Below are 22,435 nucleotides of genomic sequence, written 5' to 3' on the forward strand. Positions count from 1 at the left end.
TTTAATGTACAGGTTCCTCAAACTCTGTAATTCTTAAAAGGAATTCTATGAGAGCAGAATTAATCACAGACATTTTGGAGGGATGCACGTAAAACAGACTGGTTATGTAAAATCAGAAGATCCATAAAAATGGAGAGAGACCACCACATATCACACGTACAGATATTAATACTTGAACGTACATATTCATGATAAGGCTGAGGCAAAAGCGAATTTAAATCCACCTGTAGTTACCATAATCTGAGTTCCATACTTTGAGAAAATGGTTTACCTTTGGTAGGCTGTGAAGGAAGAGTAGCCGTTGGTCTAATAATGTTTTCTCATTCATATGGTCTGTAAAGGGAAGGATAAAGACAAGTTGGTTTGAGGAGTGGGTAATAAAAGAGATTTACAGAGTATTTTTATGATGGTGCAATAGTTTTGAGAACATTATTAAATGTCTCTTTTTCCTTGTTCCCAAGACCAGTGTGAGTGTTTATATTGTACCATTCTTCCAAAAAAGATTTGAATCACCCAGAGAGATTGGTTGGTTTCGTCTCAGTAAGACCTTTTGTTTCTGTCAGGAATTAGATTAGATAGTTCCTTTGGCTTTGTGTTCACTCACTTTCAGTCAAGTCTGTGTATTTATAAAGTGGCCTTTCTTTGACTCTCCCCTCCCTTCCCATCTGCCTTAGAACCTCACTGCTTGCTTTTGACTCCTGCCGCCTTCTGGTCTCGTCTGAAGTCACTCAGTCATGTCCAATTCTGTGACCCCTTGGACTGTAGGCTCCTCTGTCTATGGGATTCTCCAGGCAAGAATACTGGAATGGATGCCATTCCCTTCTCCAGGGGATCTTCCCAACTCAGGGATCAAACCCAGGTCTCTTGCATTGCAGGCAGATTCTTTACCATTCTGCACCACTGACTGCCTTCTGTGGGATCCTATAAAATATGTTTTATTTGCTTTCTGATGTTCCAGGTATCTTTAAATTGTATGTCCAAATGTTGATTTTGTGAACTTTGTAAGCCAAGTAAAGTGTTAAAAATTCTTCGTAAGCTTAGGTTTCCATGTGGAACTTCTGATACGGTAGAATAATTCAATAAAAATTATGTTCCTGGGAATTCCTGGTGGTTCAATGGTTAGGACTCATGCTTTGGTTCGATCCCTGGTCAGGGAACTAAGATCCTGCAAGGCATGCAGCACAGCCAGAAAAAACACATTATCTATTTCTTCCTTAATTTTCACCCCAGCCATATGAAAGGATAGGCCCACAGTATTGATGTGAAGTGAGAACTCGGTGCTGTGCAAGTGCTGTCTAGCTAATGAAATCTTTATCAAAGTATACTTTTGCTGTCTTTTTTAAAGCAAAATCTGGAATTTAGTATTTTTTATGGCTTAAAGGCACCTTAGATATCATCTATCTTGGTCTTACACTTTATAGTTGAATATGCTAGTACCTGAAAAGTGTTACTTGCTTAAGATCACATGGTCGATTAACAGTAGAAACAGGCCCAAGTCTAGAATTGGCTGGTAGCCCAGTTTGTTATATAGATACTCACCTCATACTGAATTATGTGGCTTGGTATGTCCTAACCATGAAACAGGAGGAACTTAGGCCACTGTTTGAAGGCTATATGAGCTGATGTGAACACTTTGTGCCTAAGACATTTGCCATTGCAGTCTTTGGGCCTCAATTACACTGTTCTTCACTTATCCATCTGTCTCCTGACTGTGCAGGAAGCTCTCTTTTTGCTGAATTTGAATAGAGGTATCATTTAGACCTAATATTTTCAATTTTTGCAGTGGGAAGTAATGGCAGCCTGCTCTTCTATTTCAGCTCAGACAGCTATACCTGCACCAAAGATGTGGAAGAAACCAAAAGACCGGACCCGAGCCACTGAAGAGTCGTTAGAGGCAGAATCAGAGGTAAGGGACAGCTGTAAATATCTCCAGCTCATCTCCGGAACAGTGGTGCTGTTTTCTCAGAAAACTGTGTGTTTATAACTTTTTCTTGAGATACTGTCTTCCAAGCAAATATATCAAGCTCAGAGTCTGATTTTTTTTTTAATCCATTTAAAGAATTTTTTATAGATTGTTTTTTATAGGTTGATGTTGAATTTTTTATAGGTAGCTTATTCAATTTCACTGAATTCTTGTTTCTTTTTTAAAATACCTCTTCTCAAATAGCAAAAATAAGTATTGTTAATTTTTCCCTTATATTTCCACATGTAAAGACTAATCTCGTTTTTTTTTTTTTAAGTGGTTTTGTTTTGTTTTTTCAAATGCCTATTAGCTGTCCTGGTGGAAATCATCAAGTGTATTTTAAGGAAACTGAGTTTGAATCTGTTGTCCTTTACCTGCATCCCAGTAACATGACTTTTCACATATGGCTTGAACTAAGGCATGGATTTTGCTTTAGGATACTGCACACCAGGTCCCGGACAAGCTGTGAGGAAGAGTCAAGGGCAGGTTCTGTCCCAAGCCATGCTGTCCCAGTTTCATAGTCTCTGATCTCAGTATGCCTATTGTTATCTACTGGAGCTTTTAAAGAGGAGTAATATAAACAATTTCCACATTTCTTTTTTTGTTTCTTTTTGAGTTCTTATGTCTACTTTATTAAAACAATTTTCACTGAATGTTTAAGATGATAACATTAAAATGTAGAAATCATTTTTAAATAACTTTAAATGCATTTGTTTTATAAACTTGTCTTCTGGTTGTAATTCTTACCCTCTTGAGGCTGCTCACAGCGCCCCTTTGTTGCTTCTCCCCGTCTGGTCACTGCTCTTACTGATGCTGAGTTGATGTCACAGTTGTCCCCTAGCAACCTCTAAAATGTCTCATGGGTGTGATTTCATTGTGGTTATCAGGGGGTAAGATTTGGCAATAAGTTATAGAGGTGCAAATAGTTACTACACTCCTTTTGCAGCTGAACAAGAAAATGTTGCTCCTACAAAGAATAAAATACCTTCCAGAGGCAGGGGGATCGCATACATTCCTGGTACGGCTGTAAGAGCTCACAAATGGGTTTATCTTTAGAGTCAGCTGTAATTTATTCACTTTCTTTTATTATACTTTATGTTCCTTTGCCCTGTGGCATTTTTAAAAGCATTATTGAATATTAAATGGGTAAGTCACCATTCCTCTGCTTCCAGATTTTCATCCTCGTCTTTAGGTCAAGGGTTGACAAACTTTTCCTGTGTAACAGTCCAGATAGTAACTAGTTCAGGCTTTGCAGACCTAGGGTCCCTATGGCAGTTTCTCAGCTCTACCGCTGTAGCCCCAGGGCAACCATGGACAGGGTGTAAATGAATGAGTGGCGATATTTCAGTGAAAGTTTGTTGATGAACATTGAAATTTGAATTTTATGTAATACTCACATTTCATAAAATATTCTTCTTTGAAATATTTTTCCAACGTTACAAGTGTACACAAACACATCCTTCCCTTGGCACAGTACAAAAGTGGGTGAGGGCCCGCTACTGGCACGCGGTCCATAATTTGCTGAACCTGCTTTAGATTATTACTCTTCATGCACGAGAATTGTTGAGGCTCATTTTGAACCAGTCACTGTTTTCTTAACCTAAGATATTTGGTCATTTGCACACATACTTTTTCCAGAAATCCTAGTCCCTTGTCTTTCTAAAATTAAGTATTTACTAGAGTAGTTTAATAAATATTGGTTGTCATTGTCTTCATTTTTCATTGATCATCATGCTATCTTTTTCTCAGGTTTTTCTCAGCCTTTAAAAGAATGTTTTTCAGGGATCAGTATATTTTAGGTTGTATATTGAGTTGTTACATCATTGCAGGTATTTAACCAAAGTCTTTAAATTACAACCTAAAGAGATAGCATGAAGGATGATTCATCATAAAATTGTTATTCAAGACAACTAAAAATATATTTAAAACTTGTTGGATATTTCATCCATCATTACATATGTAATTGTCAGTCTGATTTTCTGGCACATAAAAAAACTCTTGCAGTAAGCAGACAGTTTTGTTAACTAAATTCTTATTTAGTAAGTTCCTGTAAAAATGTTTGCTTTGACAGTCTAGCCAATCAAGTGCTTTCTTTTTTCAATCTGGTTTTCAGGATAAACAATTCAAGAATGGTTAGATAATTACAAACTAGTTGAATAGAAGTCCATCCTGCTAAAGAAAAGTAATCATCAAATATTTAATGGAACTATTTTTTTTATGGATTCCCTTGAGAAATATCCCATCTAACAGTGTGCCTCAGACACCTCACTGATTCTTTGTGTTCTAAAATACAGTTTGTCATTCATGGGCCAAGTTTCTTTATACTTTTTTTTTTCCAGTTAGAAATGGACTTTCTCAATAGTACATCCTTTGTTTGTATCCAACAGATTATCTGTTGTTGATTTTAGATACAGAGAAGATGACTCAATAAACTTTGCTCTCTAAAATAGCATTGTTTCACCTTTCCACGACCTGAAATAAGATTTCTGTATGATGTATAACGTGGTTATACTACTCTGTAATAAGTTTAAGAACTATTTGCAGGCTCACATGCCAATTTATTAAAGATCTTGATGAAAGAAAGTGAAAGTGCAAGTTGCTCAGCCATGTCCGACTCTTTGCAACCCCATAGACTATACAGTCCATGGAATTCTCCAGGCCAGAATACTGGAGTGGGTAGCCTTTCCCTTCTTCAGGGGCTCTTCCCAACCCAGGGATCGAACCCAGGTCTCCTGCATTGCAGGTAGATTATTTACCAGCTGAGCCACAAGGGTATCCCAAGAATACTGGAGTGGGTAGCCTGTCCCTTCTCCAGGAATCGAGCCAGGGTCTCCTGCATTGCAGGCAGATTCTTTACCAACTGAGCTATCAGGGAAGCCCAAGATCTTGATGACCTATACTTAATCATACGGTGGTATTACAGGGAAGTTTTGAATTTAGATTATAGTTGAATATAGAATAAGAAAAAATGAGGCGGCTAATGTATGATTCAAACTTGGTAGATCAGTTTTTTCTTAAAACATAAAAGACGCCTCAATTTCTGCCATGTTTTATAAAAATATTGAAAAATCATTTTCAACAATTGTTTTTGTTGGATTTTTTGTCTGTCTTCTGATGATTTCCATGCTCGTCTTGTTGGAGGAACGAGGAAGTATGTGTGGGTGTGTTTGCATGAACGTTTTATTTCCGTTTTAGAAAACATGGCCTTAAAACCATCTGTTTCTGTTGATAACATTTTAAAATCTAGCGTCTTTTCCTCATGATCTGATTGTTTTGTTGTTCAGTTGCTGGGTGGTGTCCAACTCTTTGCAACCCCATGGACTGCAGCACTCCCGGCTTCCCTGTCCTTCACTATCTCCCAGGAGTTTGCTCAAACTCATGTCCGTTGAGTCAGTGATGCCATCCCACCATCTCATTCTCTGTCACTCCCTTCTCCTCTTGTCCTCAATCTGATGTTAGTAGAAGAAAATTTATTAGTATTACATCTTTTATACTATTTCACTTAATAACAACGTAGGGTTTGCAACTATTTAAAAAATTTTTTCATAAATCAGTTGGGATAACTACTTCCTGGTGTATATGACATTTTTTAATACCATCCTCTGTTCAGCCAATTCAATAGAGCCTCTAATTTGGCTCTCCTAATGCGAATTTATCAACTGGAATTTGTGGTAAGTTCCTATTTCCTCTGAGTGCTTCTTTCAAAAGATTGTTTCCAGAGTGTTTCCTTTAATGAAAAAGAAAGACTTTAAAGTTCATTGCGAACTTTTCCTCCAGGAGTTTTGATGGTTGATGTGCCAGAGCAGGCAATGGCACCCCACTCCAGTACTCTTGCCTGGAAAATCCCATGGATGGAGGAGCCTGGTAGGCTGCAGTCCATGGGTTCACCAAGAGTCAGACACGACTGAGCGAGTTCCTTTTCACTTTTCACTTTCATGCATTGGAGAAGGAAATGGGAACCCACTCCTGTGTTCTTGCCCGGAGAATCCCAGGGACGGGGGAGCCTGGTGGGCTGCCGTCTCTGGGGTCACACACAGTCAGACACGACTGAAGTGACTTAGCAGCAGCAGTGCCCTCAAGAAATACTTTGTTGTTGCTGTATCTGAAACTGAGATGGTCAGAAATAATCTGGTGAATAAGTTTAATTCTATTTTGCCTTTTAAAAATAGGATGCACTGGAACCCAGATTTCTCCCTGGGAGAATATGTGCCAGTATGATTTGAATAAGGTCACAATCTCAGAGAATTCTAAGAACCAATACACAAAATAGATTTTAACCAACAAGTGATCTCCTTGTTAAAGGAGCAATGGTCAGCTTTGTTGGAGTTAGACCCTTTAAACTGTTCATTGAACCCTTTTTCCACAGCCAGAGGACAACGCAAAACATACCCTCTAGTGTTTCTTTTTATATTTGCTGAGCGTTAGTGGCGAGGGTAGGAGTGCTTGATTTAGATTCTGACTGTTTCATGCCCGTCAAGTTCCAGGGATTAACAGTTCTTTCCTTTTTAAACTTTAGTATATTTAGATTTCATTAGTCATGTTAAAGCATTTCAATCGCCGTTGGTATTGTCTGATTTATCCCAGGAGATGAAATGAGAAGAGTGTTTTAAATAAACTTACCATTCTAGTACCATAAGCTGAACACAGACATCCTTATCTTGAGTGATATGTTTTCTTATGCTTTTTTGAGGGGATAAGTATGGGTCTTCATGTGTATTTACACTCAGTGAAAAGAATATAACCTCTGTGTTCACTTATGCTTTAGCCTAAAGCTGAAGAGGAGCTTTCAGGTGACAAAATACTTGAATCTGAACAGGATAAAATGAGCCAAGGGTTTCATCCTGAAAGAGACCCCTCTGACCTAAAAAACGTGAAAACTGTGGAAGAAAATGGAGAAGAAGCTGAGCCTGTACGTAATGGTGCTGAGAGTATTTCTGAGGGTGAAGGAATAGATGCTAATTCAGGCTCCACTGATAGTTCTGGTGAAGGGGTCACATTCCCATTTAAGTCAGGTAAGTTTATCCCTGTCTTCCTGTGTCTGTTTTTTGTTCTCCTCTTCACTCTACTGCAACTTAGAGAAATGTTGCCTCCTTCTAAAAAAATATTGGATGGAAGGAAGAGGCTCATCACAGTGTAATATTTACAGAATAAATCAGCAGGCATACTTGACTGACTGGCAAATCCAGAGAGTCCTTTGTTGGCGGAAGTGATACCTGATGCTGGCTGGTACTCTGGTTTCACTGGCATTGGAAGAGCTGCTGGCAGAGGAAATCAGTCGGTGCTAGGCTGGTAAAATTGAACAAGAGGAATTTAATTTATTCATTTTAATTGAAAGAGATGTTTCAGATATGGTGACCACGTTTCTTGAGATAGTATTACTTCTTGTTTCAGGAAGCTGGAACTAACTTTGTTGATGGAAATCACTCTAGAGCTGAACTCCAGTAGGAAGTCAGAATCAGTATACTAAGTTATTAAGCACCAGCAATGTAGAAGTGTCCTATAAGATATATGGTAACCTCTAGAGGATCTTTCACCTTTAGAAACCATCAAACACACTAAACCTCTGTCCCTATGCTGTGTAAACCATGGTTGACTTTCAGATTTATGGATAGTTTTTCCGTGGACATGTGGAGAAAGGTGGGGTTAGGCGAAATGGTTTTCTTAGTCCGCCAAATCTAAAGAGACTTCTGCGTGAGGTAGGGTTTGAATGTAAAATACCGGGCCTCAAAAATAATTTTGACCAGTATTCTTCAAACTTTTGATTTTAACCCATTTATAGGTTGTGAAACTATTTTAGTGAGTTATAACCAACATTGTTAAAGAATAGAATCAAAATTGTCAGTGCGTTACATGCAGTAAGGAATGTAGGTTTTTTTTTAACTTTATATATGTGTGTGTGTGTTCAGGGTCATGAAATCACTATATTTCTTACTGTGAGTTGTAGTCAGAAATTTTTGAAAGCCTTTGATTGATCCCATCTTCATATACTGATCATTAATACTTAATGAAAACACTAGCAGTGAAATACTTGGAATGGGCCTTGTGAAATTGTAAGATTCCGTTGTAAATTTTGTTTTTAACCTTAGGGCTCAAAATACTGAAATTTCTCCTAAAGATTTAGGCTTGTATCACCAATCACTTGGACTACATCAATCCTTCTTCAGGGATTGAATCGCTGTTGTCATTTTTAGGACTGTGTAAATTATATTTTTAGCCTTCAGTTTGGCAAGGATAAAGTGCACAACCAGCGGCCCTGACTGTACTGACTGACTGCCTGCTTTTTGCCTCTGTAATATGCACCATCAGTCATTGGGGGTAAAGGCAGTTCAAAATTCAGATCCTAATAAACTGTGTATATTTTAATAAATATAATGTAGTAAAATATCTGCAGAATTCTCACATAGCGCCAGTCTATGGCTTGTGTATTAAGAACCACTACGATAAAGCAGGACAGAGTGTGCTGTCAGGAAGTGATCTGGGGCCTGGTTTTGATGAGTGTGTTGTTAATTAAAAGAAAAAACTGTGACTTGATTTTAGTAACAGTAAAAATTTCAAGAAATTTTCCAGCTTTATATTACGATAGGATTGTTCATGATAGCTGAAATAATAGTGATGGTAGCAAAAAAGTACTGTGGTAAAAACTGTTGTTAATATTCATATGAAAAATATCAGCTAAGAATATGTTTAGTGACAGGATTCTTGGACAAAGGTATATGTCCTTTCCCAGTTTAGTTGGCTCAGCAAGCAGATCCATTATTTTATTTTCTTCAGATTAAACTGTAATTAGGGGAGGGGGGAATCTATAGTCTGCTTAGACTTTTCAGAATCTTTAATAAGTTATTTAGTTTTATTTATGTCCTTTTACCTTTTTTCCCTCTCCATAGTAACATTCCAAAGTATCCTCCTTTTGCAGGAAACCAAAAGTATTATATATAAACTATGGAGCATAAGATAGTCTGCAAGGATGTATTGTACAACATGGTAAATACAGCCAGTATTTTGTAATAGCTGTAAATGGAGTACAACTTTTAAAAACTATTTTTAAAAAAGACTTGGTGATTTATTTAATGAAGATTATTCGTGACCCTTACCAAAGTCTGCTTATGTGTAAATGAAATGGTTCCTGTAGCATGTTACTTCAGATTACTCTCCAGAGGTATCCAGAAGGGATAAAGAACAAGTAACAGTTTAAATCTTCCCATGACGTTTTCTGACTGTAGCTCATTGTTTTCTTTGTGGTTTTGTTTGCATACGATGAGATGAGATATTGGAGTCAGCTTATGTTCTTGCTAGATATACATAGAGTGACCTTATAGACTGTGGTCTGCCTGCTCTCCTCTTTTTAGAATCCTGGAAGCCTCCTGATTCGGAAGGCAAGAAGCAGTATGACAGGGAGTTTTTGCTGGATTTCCAATTCATGCCAGCGTGTATTCAGAAACCAGAGGGCCTGCCTCCCATCAGTGATGTGGTTCTTGACAAGGTAAGCTGAGCACTCAGTGAAAGCTATGTCTTTTTGGTGGGAACTGGTTTTTAACTCTCAGGGCAAATATGTGAAAAGAAGGTGAAAGTCGCTCAGTCGTGTCCAACTCTTTGTGACCCCATGGACTGTAGCCTGTCAGACTCCTCTATCCATGGAATTCTCCAGGCCAGAATACTGTAGTGGGTAGCCTGTCCCTTCTCCAGCAGATCTTCCCAACCCAGCAATTGAACAGGGATCTCCTGCATTGCAGGTGGATTCTTTACCAGCTGAGCTTCCGGGGAAGCCCCCATAATATATGAAGTATGAGCACTTTTTAGAAATTGTTAAAGTAACATTTGAATTAAATGTTTCATTAAGTATTATTGGGTCTTAGGTTTACTGTAGCTCATAGTAATTATGGAGTTTGGCTCATATTTGAGTGGTAAAGTTTTAAAATTTATTGTTGGCTTATTACAGCTGTTTCCTAGTGATAAGGTGGAAATTGTGTGTCTTTTGGGCTAATAAGCTTAAGGAGATGTAGACCTGTTTATGCACTGTGCTAAAATATCAATAGGGAATTAGAGTAGCATTGAGGATAGGTCAGAAACCTAGGCAAGTATTTGGCAGATCAGACTTAAGTGAGAGGAAGCGTAATTCAAATAGTGTATAACTCAGAATTTCTCCAGTAGATACTTATAGGAGGATCAGTCTTTAATCCTTTGCAAATAGATAGGTACCCTTTTTCTTTACATCTGATCTTAATCGTACATACAGAAAATTAGTACAATCAGTGTTTATTTCATCTGTTCATCAATTTAAAGATGTAAAGTCAGGTGTATATTTGCCAGAATAATTTTACATACATCAATGATGAACCAGTTCTGGTGACTAAGCTCTCGTTTTATAGAGGAACTGTTAATCCCTAAGTAAAGTGTAGTTGGTAACTTTCTTGAAGAGTGAGATCCAGTTCTTATTGATAATCCCTGTAGCTACTTATCCAGACCTTATTTGTAGCATTTATTCTCTTAGAGCAACAGATCTTCTTCCTTCTCTTACTAGATCTTCTTTCTTAGGTGCTTATGGGAAGACAGTTGAATGACTGGTGGTACTAATTTAAGACTACTTCAGTATTCAGAGGACAAGCTTTGTTATGCCCACTGAATGAGACTGTCCTCTTAGAAAATGTTTTTTCCTGTCTGCCTGCCTTATCAGTTTGACTTTGGCTGATGATAAGTTGATTTCTCACTAAGGTACTTAGCTTTGTTGAGTCTATAGTCACGTTACATGCTTATACAAATCCAGATGTCTCCGATTAACAAAGCAGACAAGATGAGATTTTTAAGTGGATCATCATAGAGAATTCACTGGCAGTCCAGTGGTTAGGACTTGGCACTTTAATTTTGGGGATCCAGGTTCAATCCCTGGTTGGGGAACTAAGATCCCACAAGCCCTGTGGCACAACCAAAAAATAAAGTCATCCTACATGAAACTTGTCTCCTTTTGAGATTTGTTGTCCATTCAAAATACATTCTTTACTAACCGTAAGTTAGTAGCATCAAAACCATAACAAGCTATATCAGATTTATTATAGGCAGGTGTTTTAATGATCCTGGAAAATGATTCCAGAATTTGGCTGTAGTTCGTAAGTTCTCAAAATAGCTTGTCTTGTGCCATTCTCTTGGCCCTACAGTGTCAAGTGAGCTGGGAATTTTAGACCTGATCATTCCAAGGCAACCAGAAAACCACTGTTGACCTAAGGGGTCTATGGCTAACCCAGGAGACTCTATCATGATTCAGATTGGACTTCCACTGGCTCAGAAAGCCAGCTCTATCTTGTCAGCTGACATAACTTTTAGTCTGAGTTTTTGTCTTTGTGGCACTGAATGCTCTGAAACTTGTATTAAGCTTTTCTTTGCTTCTTTGTGCAGATCAATCAACCAAAATTGCCAATGCGAACTCTGGATCCTCGGATTTTGCCTCGAGGACCAGACTTTACTCCAGCCTTTGCAGATTTTGGAAGGCAAGCCCCTGGTGGAAGAGGTGTACCTGTAAGTGCAAGTTCCCTACAACCTAATTAGTTAGAAACTGTCATAGACTTCATGACATCTTGTCTAATGGCAGGAGAGCGATTTTTTATTCTTTGATTCTTCTAACCAAGAAGAGGAAGTAGAAGAGGCGAAGACTATCCTTTCCATACTAATATTCAAACAAATAAAGACTACACTTGAGTTTCAAGTTTTTACTTGAAAGAAGCTGGTCTGCATTAATTTGGTCTTGAATTTTTTTTTCCCCACATTTTTTCAGTTGAAAAGACCTGCACGTGGGTTAAAAATAGAACCAGCCTTATATAGGATCCCTGTTTTGTCGTGAGGTGTCCCGATACACTAGAGACGTCTGATGACATTCAGCTAACGGTCACCTCTTGGTCTTTGTTTCTACAGGTTTGCAAAGTGCAGAGCAGGCATGGATTGCCAATTCTGGAACAGAGCAAAGCCCCAGCTTCCACTCCACTGGCGATGTCGCACCCACCCCTGAAGAGCCTGCCTCTAGGGGTGCGCTGAATCCTTTTTTTAAAAAACAAAACAAAACAGTAGTTTCTGGTGTTACATTTCCTGTTTTACTCTTCTCACTTACTGTAAGTCGTGAAGCCAAAATATGAAAACGTAATGTATACAAAAGAGTGCGGTGTTGGTAAGCTGCAGATGGCCTTTACACTCCCAGCGGCAGGCTCTTCAGCAGTGGGAGTGGCATCGCCTATGGAGTTACACTGGGCACTGCACTGGGCAGAATTTGGCAGGCTCTGCCTACTCCATGCTTTGGAGACTTGTAGAAAGCATTGGGGTGAAGTTGCCAGTGATGTGAATACCTCTTTTTCCCCAACTTGGAGTGATATAGAGAGAACTTAATTTAAAGTTCTAAAGGAGCTCAGGGTTTGATGTACATTTGTGGATCACCCTGTTTATACTACTGTATTTTTGTAAAAATATATTTATAGAAGGTGGCACTTTTTATTTCCCCATCACCTTTTTATTTTGGGAATGGCAGCTTCTGAAACTTGCTCTGAAATAAGACTACACCTTCTGACAACAAATCACACTTTGTAGATACTTGAATTATTTATTTAACCAAACACTGATTGCAAACACTGGAATGTCTGCACCATGTCGAAGGCTTTATAAAACCTAGAGAAAATTTTAATTTGAAGCATACTTTTTATTGAGCATCACCTTCTTAAAGACCCCTGTGTGTATAATATTCTATTCTTACTTGGGTTTGAAATTTAAATTTACCTAATTTCTCTAAATACCAAATTAAAATTTTTTTCTAAAGTTGGAATTTCCTCACCAGAAAGTCTTAGAAAGCAGCTTTCTAGAAACTATTTTATACCTGTTTTTCAGTATTATTTCCCTTCGTTGGTGAGTTTGTTAATCTTTGTTTTTGTTTTGGTTTCAGTTTATATCTTTGTTTAGCCAAACATTTGAAATAATGTTGATGCCATCTTTATTATTCTCTGGTTAATATCTGTAGTTATCATGTTGCTCGGTTTTGTTCATATGTCACTCACAGAAGATAGGAATTTTTGCATCTCCTCTTCCAGTGTATACGGTCAGTTTTCATTATCAGCTTGCTTTTGTCTGATAATCAGGTATAGCTTAAAGGAGGTATTATGAATTAAGCATAGCTATATCTTACTCAAAATACTGAAACTAGAGAATGAGTTTTTAAAAGTAACTGTCCCAGTGTATATTTGCCTGGTAATTTATTTGCCTACATATATCAGGTACATGATTATTTAGTGCAAAGTAATGTGACAGGAGATGAACCATGATCAATAATTTGTAGAGTCTCCAAAAATATTCACTTTAATTGTTTAACTCACTTTCTTTTCATAGCTCTGTCAATGTTCCACATTCTGTTTTTTAAGTGGAATTGTGATCAGAGTAACATTGATAACATTGTCTTAATATAAGTAATTATTCTTCCAACAGTTCCCATAGCTAACATATTCTCCATTTAATTTGTCCAGCTTACTTGGTATATTGGTGAAGGTAAAGATGGGAATTTTAAAGAATATACATAACATATAAATGAACAATCAATAATGCTGCTTGGGGAAAACAAAGCAGCCCTACTCTTCATAGTTTTTGGCTCCATACAGCTTCCAAATTGGCTTATAAATAATTACATCCAAAACTGTTAAGATATACTGGGTATGCTTCTTAGTCTAGCTTTAGTTGCTGTGACTCCTGGTATAAACTTTCCTGCAACAGACTTGTTATAACATATTTTTAATGCGTAGCAATTATACTAGTGCCATACACAGTTATATATAATTTTTAACCATAAAAGTTCATCTTTTGATGAAAGCACCCAGGCAGTATCATCTCTGTAGTTTTTTAAAAGTCAAGTTACTTGGCTATTGTGGTGTTAATTTTAATAGTAATCTGTTTGCAGATATCGCAGAATGTGCCTCAAAAGAAATGTATCGAGAAGGGGGCTGTAGACCTAGACTAGTAACTTGCCATTCGTGTTCATTGTAACTAATTTGAGATTCACTGAACTGTGATGAAAATCCTTCATACAGAGAGGTTTCCTGAGCAGGTAGCATCCTTTTCTCTTAAAGGGAAAGAAAAAATGCTACAGTGCAATTGGTCCTGTTTTCTTTGGTTATCCAAGTAAGCAGAAAAGTTTGAGGTTTTAGTCTCTGAGTGAGATAGGAGCAATATATATTCAATTCTACAACAGAGATCTGTAGTTTCTTATGTAATATGTTTAAGAAATGTGGACCCTGCACACATTATACCTTGAAGTTCATCTTCTCACCATCAGTCAGAATTGTTTGTCTTTCAAGCAAAGAAACCAGGCTTTATTTCTTTTTATATGTTCCATAACTCTTAGCACAGGATCCTAGAATTTTATCTGTATTTAGTAACTAAAGTCATTCATTACCTATGGTATAGCTTTTGAATGATACTGAAAATCTGACAATTTATATTAAGTTTTTCCACACACAAAAAGGATACAGGGTGTTTAAAGGTTTTTATACCAACCTGTATATCACTTCTTTAAAAATTTCTTTTTTTTCTTTGATATTCATGATAATATCGTACTACCTGATATTGTACTTAGTTTTTAAGGTCCTTTGGCATGCCTTACTATTATATATCCCGTGATCCTAGTTAATAACTCATGTAGGTATGATAAGCATTTAATATATGAGATGGTTTAAGTTCAGCAGACTTGTTCATAGTAACTTTGCTCATAAGTGGCAGAATTGTATTCAAGAGACCACAGTTCTTTTGTCTTCTAATCTGCCTCTCTCCTCCACTTCACCATAGCCATTCCAGGCATTGATATTCCAGTGAATCATTCTGAGTATAAACAGAAGAATGTTAGCTATAAATTATAATCAAACATATTAAGCATTTATAAGAATAATAATCTGTTGAGGACTCAGTATACTTGGGTAAATATTTGTGAGCAGTATCTTAGTTTTATCCAGAGATATTTAAATTTGTCTTGGGAGGTTGCACATGGGTTACAATTTCAATTTTTTAATCCAGGACTTTAAAAAGTTTGTTTTTTTTAACAGTTTTTTTTTACTTTGAAACACTTGTTATCTACTTATTTAATATTTCTCACATCTCTTTCCTGCTTGTCTGAAATTCACTTATATTTGTCTTGGGACAGACAGAGTTGTTTCGTAAATCATATTTACTTTTTAGAAATCTCAAACGTTCATTGGTATTTGCAATTTCTTTTTTGGAAATGAACATTTTCTAACTTAATGCAAACATAGTTAAAATTATATCCACAAATTATACTATGGCTCTTACATGATTTTGGCATAATGCCTTTTCTAATACCCACCAGTCGTTGTTTTTAACAAGTTTCTATGTGCAGATGCATGGATTAAATTGAATATCTGTGATCTGTTTATTTGAATTTTATCCAGACTTTAAAAAAGATAGTAACTGACATTAATTAACAGTAGAATATATTTTGAATTATAAAAACCAAACAATACGTGGTTTGCTGCCTTTTCTTAACAGTTCTTCTGCCTGAACGAGCAAGGTTTCAGTGAGAAATAAATCTTACAGTAGTGCTGTCTGGTTTAGCGGCTCTTTCCAGTCGATACTTCCCCAGTCCGATGATCTTTTTTAGTTCTGTCTTAGTTATACCATGTGTGGTACCTCGGGATTTATTTGACTTCAGTTTTTTGTTTTTTTTTTTTCATTTGTTAGATTACAAAATAATCTAACATTATATCATTAGTACTGAGTCCGTAGCTAGACATATTTAGTGTGTATTGCCCAGAAATTCTAAGTTTTGATCCTGAAACATCCTTAATAGTGCTGTTTCTAATTAGGGCACATGGTCAAGGAAGGGTAAGAGAATAATTAATTCTGAGATGGGTGATGTGTGAAGGCTTTGAAGCTTATCAGAGTCCTCAGACCATGTCTCTCTCGAATGTGTCTTTCTGTATGAAGTATGACCTTTTATTTACTGTCTTTATTGGAGGATAATTGCTTTAGTTTCTACTAAAGGGAAGTATTGGAGCATTAAGTGAGATAGGATTCTGGTCTGTCTGTCTTGTGTGAAGCATTTTTTTTTTTCTCCTCCTTTTTTCCTCTTGAAACCTAATTGTAATATTTCTTCATCATTCAGAGAAGGACCTGTCAGAAAAAGTAAGAGCAGTCAGTATCCCAGATCTTGGATTGGTCATAAGCAGAACTCTCTATCACTCCAGTTATTTAATCTTGAAAAAGTATTTCCAGGCATTTAGAGTAGCATTTATTAGGAACATTTTAATACATAGAATATAACTTTTAAGTTACCCATTACTGTTACAGTAACATTTCTGATTTGCTGACCAGTGTGACATGCTAACATACATTGCTTTTAACAGAATGAGCATAGTGGGGCTCTGGGAGGAACAAAGAGCTGACAAAGGCCTTTTTTCAGGGAGTGATTTAGTTGGATTTCATTAATGACATAAGGAAGACTTATTTTAGTATTTCTGGCACAGCAAACTTAGAGGGATCTATTAAGGTCTCAGAGAAGGCAATGGCACCCCACTCCAGTACTCTTGCCTGGAAAATCCCCTGGATGGAGGAACCTGGTAGGCCGCAGTCCATGGGGTCGCTAAGAGTCAGACACGACTGAGCAACTTCCCTTTCACTTTTCACTTTCATGCGTTGGAGAAGGAAATGGCAACCCACTCCAGTGTTCTTGCCTGGAGAATCCCAAGGCCGGGGGAGCCTGGTGGGCTTCCATCCATGGGGTCGCACAAAGTCGGACACGACTGAAGCAACTTAGCAGCATTAAGGTCTGCAGTCAGTCTGGGTGTCTATGCTGTAAATAATTTTCATGGTAAGGGTGTATTTGCATTGCACACCAAAAGTGTAGAGACAGTTTTTGAAGCAGATTTGTAACTGTGGTGATCTCTGCCTCTGAATTTCTGTAGTTGTTCAAGTGACTAGTCCAAAGTCACATAACGAGTTAAAAAGAAAAAAAGAAGCAGTAATTTCACTTAGGGTAGTCTTTTTTGTTAGGTTCAGTAGCTTTATCAGACATACCTAATTTAGGACGTCAGGGTCAAAAATCGTAGTCGTGGTATACGCTACAGTGATGACATTCTAACACACCCACACCCCCACCAAAAAAAAAGATCACATCTCAGTTGATGCCTGATACCCATCTTTGCATCTAGAAGTGTTTCCTGTGGGCGGCAATCCTTACTTGAGCAGCACAGCAGAGACGGTAGACTGTAAGTGCTCTGTGTGGATGTAATAAAGAATGCTCTTGTCCTAGCTGTTGAATGTTGGAGCACGGAGATCTCAGCCTGGCCAGAGGAGAGAGCCCAGGAAGATCATCACGGTCTCCGTGAAAGAAGACGTGCACCTGAAGAAGGCAGAGAACGCCTGGAAGCCCAGCCAGAGGCGGGATAGCCCAGCCGAGGACCCCGAGAACATCAAGACCCAGGTGGGGGCTGGGGCGCGCTCACGTGGCTTTGGAGTTGTAAGGGTACTCTTCTGTCTCTTTGCCCTGGTAATATAAGGTTTTTTGTGATTTTTTTCCTTACTACAGGCATCATTCTAAAAGCTATCATAAATGCCAACAATCTACTTTCTCTTTAAGTTGCATTCTGTGTGCTTTTCAAAACACAAACTGTATTTCGAGGGTTCACATGTCATAGAATTCTGTCACTCACGCTTAGATCAATATTTGCTTTTCTTAAAAATGTGTTTTTAGATTCTTATTCATTGTCCTGTGGTAGTCTAGTTAGTATCTTGCTTTTTGTTTCACTTCTAATAAGTTAGAATTTAGAAATACATCTTACTTAGGGTCCTTGGTAATAAAATTGAATTCTTGCATCTTTTTGAGCATATCCTCCCTCAGAACTCCTTAGGGTAAATTGAATGAATTCCTTTAATCCACCCAAATTTGTTTTTGTTGGCCAATTTATATAAAGCCTCTGTTCATCTTTTGCTGTACGCACAATGCCAGTTCCTATCCCTGTGTTAGCTCTACTATGTCCTTTAGCTGTTTTTGATTCTAATTAAGATAACTCATTTGACACTAATTAAGATACTAATAGTATGTGCCTTATGGAACACTGTGAAGTTCAGATGAAGCGATATAAAGCACTTGCTCATGACGTGGTTCCAGGAGCCCAGTTATGTACTTAGTATGAGAATGTCCCTGGGAAAGAGATGTGCCTTACAAATCCTGATGTTGATTGAGCACCAGCACAGAATCTCATACATAGTAGATACTCAATAAATACTTGTTAAACAATAAACTTAGCAGCAAAGCTGTTCATGCTGTCAGGACCAAGACGAACTGATGCATCACAAGCTGTTTGTCAGACCCAAATCGGCTGCCTGCCTTTGTTCATCTTTCTCGCACTTGCCCCAGTCATTTGTCCCAAGAACATCCTGCTCCAGATTCACTAAAATCAAGTAGCTAATCTTCCCTGAAGATTTCTCAACCTTCAAAAAAAAATCTACATTCCTGCTTCCATTCCCTCTGAGAAGTGCTTAATGAAGAGGGACTTAAAAGTTTTAAATTTCCTGCTAGATATTTATCATTGACTATGAAGATGTCTTCTTTTGGTGTTTAAGGCAGTTGTATTAGTGCCTTATTGCATTAGATTCTTACAACACCTGTCAAGGCAGGAATACATATTTCCTCTTTTTTTCGTATGAAGAAACGGAAGCTTTGAGAGGTACTCACAGCCGTTGTGGTTACTGAGTAGTCCATTTGTTGTGAACTTGTACCTCTCTCTATTCTGTAGCAGAGTTCTCCCTGTTTTTAAAAAAAATTTTATTGAAGTATAGTTGATTTAGAAACTAAATCTAATTTCTAGTTCTAAATCAACTAAAGTTGAGTTGGTTTCTAGTATACAGCAAAGTGATTCAGAGATATATATGTGTGTATATGTGTATATATAGATATATATATTTATTTTCATATTGTTTTCCATCATGTTTTATTACAGGATATTGACTGTAGTTCCCTGTGCCATGCAGCAGAACCTTGTTGTCTGTTTTATATATAGTATTGTGTATTTGCTATTCCAAAACTCTTAATTTATCCCTTCCCCACCCCCTCTCCCCTTTTGTATCTACATCTGTGAGTCTGTTTTCTGTTTTGTGAATAAGCCCGTTCATATCATGTTTTACGTTCCGTATGTAAGTGATACCATAGGCATTTGTGTTTTTCTGTGTTACTTAGTACAGTAATTTCTAGGTCCGTCTATACTGCTGCAAATGGCGCTATTTCATCCTTTTTATGACTGAGTAGTATTGCATTTTATTTGTGTGTGTGTTTGCACATGTATATTTATGTGATATATGTATGTATCACACCTTTATCCAGTCATCTGTCTGTGACCTTGTAGGTTGTCTCCATGTCTTGGCATTTGTAAATAATGCTGCTGTGAACATTGGAATGCATGTATCTTTTCAGATTACAGTTTTGTCTGGATATATGCCCAGGAGAGGAATTGCTGTATCATATGCCAACTCTGTTGTCAGTTTTTAAGGAACCTCTATACTGTCTTCCATGGTAGCTGCACCGGTTTACATTCCCACCAAAATATAGGAGGGCTCCCTTTTCTCCACACCCTTTCCAGCACTTGTTTTTTGGAGACTTTTTAATGATGGCTATTCTGGCTAAGTTCTCCCCATTATTAATTGTTATTCAGAAACAGAATAATTATGTTGACTTTGAGGTATCATTAATTAGTTCAGTTTTCTTTAGTGAATAGGTAAAGCAAATCCAGTGCAGGATGGATAGACTTCTCATGCAGGGCCAGCACAGCCTCCTTTTCTCCACATGCTTTGCTCTTGATACAGAGCGTCTTTGCTCATTCCCTCTCCGTTCTGTGTTTTCACTCTCTGCACAGGCACATCCCATGTTGTTCCTCCTGTTACTCTTTTTCTATCCTTTTGTCAACACAATAGTTGTATTGTTGCCACCACTTCCGGAAAACTCCTTCACTCTGACATTTGTTCTTACCCTCTGTATTTATAGCAACATTATGAATGATCACCAGTGGATACCGTAAGAATTAATCTCCTTGAAACATTTCTAGGAAATCATTATTAGTGACGTATCTAGACTCCCTCTACATACATGCACTACAGTTGCGATTCTGCTGCTCAGGCTGCTATTTCATCTCTCTTCACCTCTTGATACAGTAATCCCACTGCTGCTGCCCAACTCATCTCTCTGATGGGCTGATTTTTACCTCCTCGCTCTAGCTTCTAACTTACCATCATTTTCTTTCCCACTAGCGTGCACTAGTCCTCTGATCTTTCCTTACTGTTTTCCAGTCCTGCAGTGGAAGAGCCTCATTAGCAATCCTTTCTAAAATATTTCCCTTCCTAAAATACTTTCTGTCCCCCTGCCAGCCTTTTCTCATGTGGCCAGCTTTTTTTTTTTTTTTGCCCTTTATAATCTGGCCCCACTCTCATTTCCTTCTAAAGGTCTTTCCTCACTAACCCGTTACAGTCCTCACCTCTCTGGCTTCTAATCAACCTCGTGCTTTGCTCTGTCCTTTCTCTTGTAACTTTCCTGTCTTTGAAGCTGGATTTGATGGTTTTGATGACTGTGCCTTATGCTTTATTTGTACCTAAATGAAATTACAAAACATCAAGTAGATATTCAGTCATAATGAATAAATGCCTTTTGGTCAGTGTTTTGTTTTTTGATACTGGAGATTTCCTTTTTCAATTCAGGTATAAATTGACATATTACTTTTTAGGTGTACAACATAATCATTCAGTATTTGTATGTATATTGCAAAATGATCACCACAGTTAGCCTGCTTAATGTCCATCATCATGTAGGATTTTATTCTTGTGGTAAAAGCTTTTCAAACATGCAAAGCAGCATTCTTTCCCTTGTATTTTAATTTTTATTGGCGTATTGGTGATTTACTTTCTGTTAGTTTCAGGTGTATAGCAGAAGTGAATGAGTTTCCACACCCACATGCGTTCACCCTTTTTTAGATCCTTTCTCCATATCGGTCATTACAGAGCAGTGAGTAGAGCTCCCTGTGCTGTGCAGTGGCCCCTGTTTGTCGTCGTTGTTCAGTCACTCAGCTCTTTGTGACCCCATGGACTGCAGCACGCCAGGCTTCCTTCCCTGTCCTTCGCCATCTCCCATAGCTTGATCAAACTCACATCCATTGAGTCAGTGATGCCAGCTGACACCTCGTCCTCTGTCGTCCCCTGCTTCTCCTGCCTTCAGTCTTTCCCAGCATCAGGGTCTTTTCCAGTGAGTCAGCTCTTCACATCAGGTGGCCAAAGTATTAGAGCTTCAGCTTTAGCATCAGTTCTTCCGGTGAATATTCAGGATTGATTTCCTTTAGGATTGACTGGTTTGATCTCTTTGCTGTCCAGGGGACTCTCAAGAGTCTTCTCCAACACCACAGTTCAAAAGCATCAATTTGGTGTTCAGCCTTCTTTATCGTCCAACTCTCACATGCATACAAGACTCTGGAAAAACATACACGACAGTGTGTATATGTTAATCCCAATCTCTCAATTTATTCCTATCCCCCTTTTCCCTCTGGTAACCATATGTTTGTTTTCTACATCTATGACTTTGTTTCTGTTTTCTAAATAAGTTCATTTGGACCTTTTTTTTTTTTTGGATTCCACATATAAGGAATATCATATGATATTTGCAGCCTTATTAACTATAGTCACTTACTGTGCATTACTTCAATAAATGACCTTTTTATTTTCCTGTTTTTCTAAGCTTAGTATTTTCTGATCTATTTGAAGATCTGAAGGCTGGGTTTTATTTTTGTTTTTATTTTGTTTTATTTTGTTTTATTTTGTTTTTATTTTGTTTTTATTTTGTTTTATTTTATTTTGTTTATTTTTATTTGTGGAAAGCACAAATTAAAGTTTTAAACCTAAATGGTACTGTCTCGGTTGATACAGGCAATTTGGAGAAGTGCAATGACTCCCTCATCCCTAATAAACTTAAAATTTTTTGTTCTCTATAAAAGTGAAGCTGACGTATTGCTTTAAAAGTTGACAATATGATTTTTAAAAATTTAAATAGATTTATTTACCGTCTTAGAGAAAACTGTTGATAAACTGGTACACTTTCTAAAAATCCTTGTATTCAGATTAAATTATATAGGGATCAAACAAAACATTTTATAGGTTTTTCAGTTATTATATCATGGTTTCATGGATTTTTACAACTTCATATTTTTACTGAGGCATCATTTACATTTAGTTAGGTTTCCTTCTTTGTTTATAGTTCTATAATTCTTGCCAAACACATGGTTGTGTTACTGCCACCACAGTCAAGATGTAGAGCATTGCCATCAGCCCCCTGAAGTGTTCTTGTTCTGCTTTATAGTCATCCTCTGCTGCCCATGCTCACTTCTGGCAGTCAGTCGTGTGTTTGTCCCTCTGTGTGTGTCCACACATGTTTGTGCACTCAGGCATATCTGACTCTGCGACCCCATGAACTGTAGT

General features: G+C 37.6%; 1 protein-coding gene across 5 annotated transcripts in view; it reads left to right on the top strand.

Annotated features, from left to right (window-relative positions):
- The window catches only part of EIF4G3 (eukaryotic translation initiation factor 4 gamma 3), a 301,001-nt gene that overhangs the window by 210,335 nt on the left and 68,231 nt on the right, over positions 1 to 22,435 (top strand). For all 5 annotated transcript variants that reach the window (XM_027521372.1, XM_027521381.1, XM_027521391.1 and 2 more), the window contains 6 exons: positions 1,818 to 1,906; positions 6,729 to 6,975; positions 9,310 to 9,443; positions 11,351 to 11,470; positions 11,864 to 11,974; positions 17,238 to 17,408. In XM_027521372.1, coding sequence (XP_027377173.1) covers positions 1,818 to 1,906; positions 6,729 to 6,975; positions 9,310 to 9,443; positions 11,351 to 11,470; positions 11,864 to 11,974; positions 17,238 to 17,408 — 872 coding nt within the window. The remainder of the gene's footprint in view (positions 1 to 1,817; positions 1,907 to 6,728; positions 6,976 to 9,309; positions 9,444 to 11,350; positions 11,471 to 11,863; positions 11,975 to 17,237; positions 17,409 to 22,435) is intronic.

The sequence above is a fragment of the Bos indicus x Bos taurus genome, chromosome 2, assembly GCF_003369695.1.
Source record: "Bos indicus x Bos taurus breed Angus x Brahman F1 hybrid chromosome 2, Bos_hybrid_MaternalHap_v2.0, whole genome shotgun sequence".
Taxonomy (NCBI): Eukaryota; Metazoa; Chordata; class Mammalia; order Artiodactyla; family Bovidae; genus Bos; species Bos indicus x Bos taurus.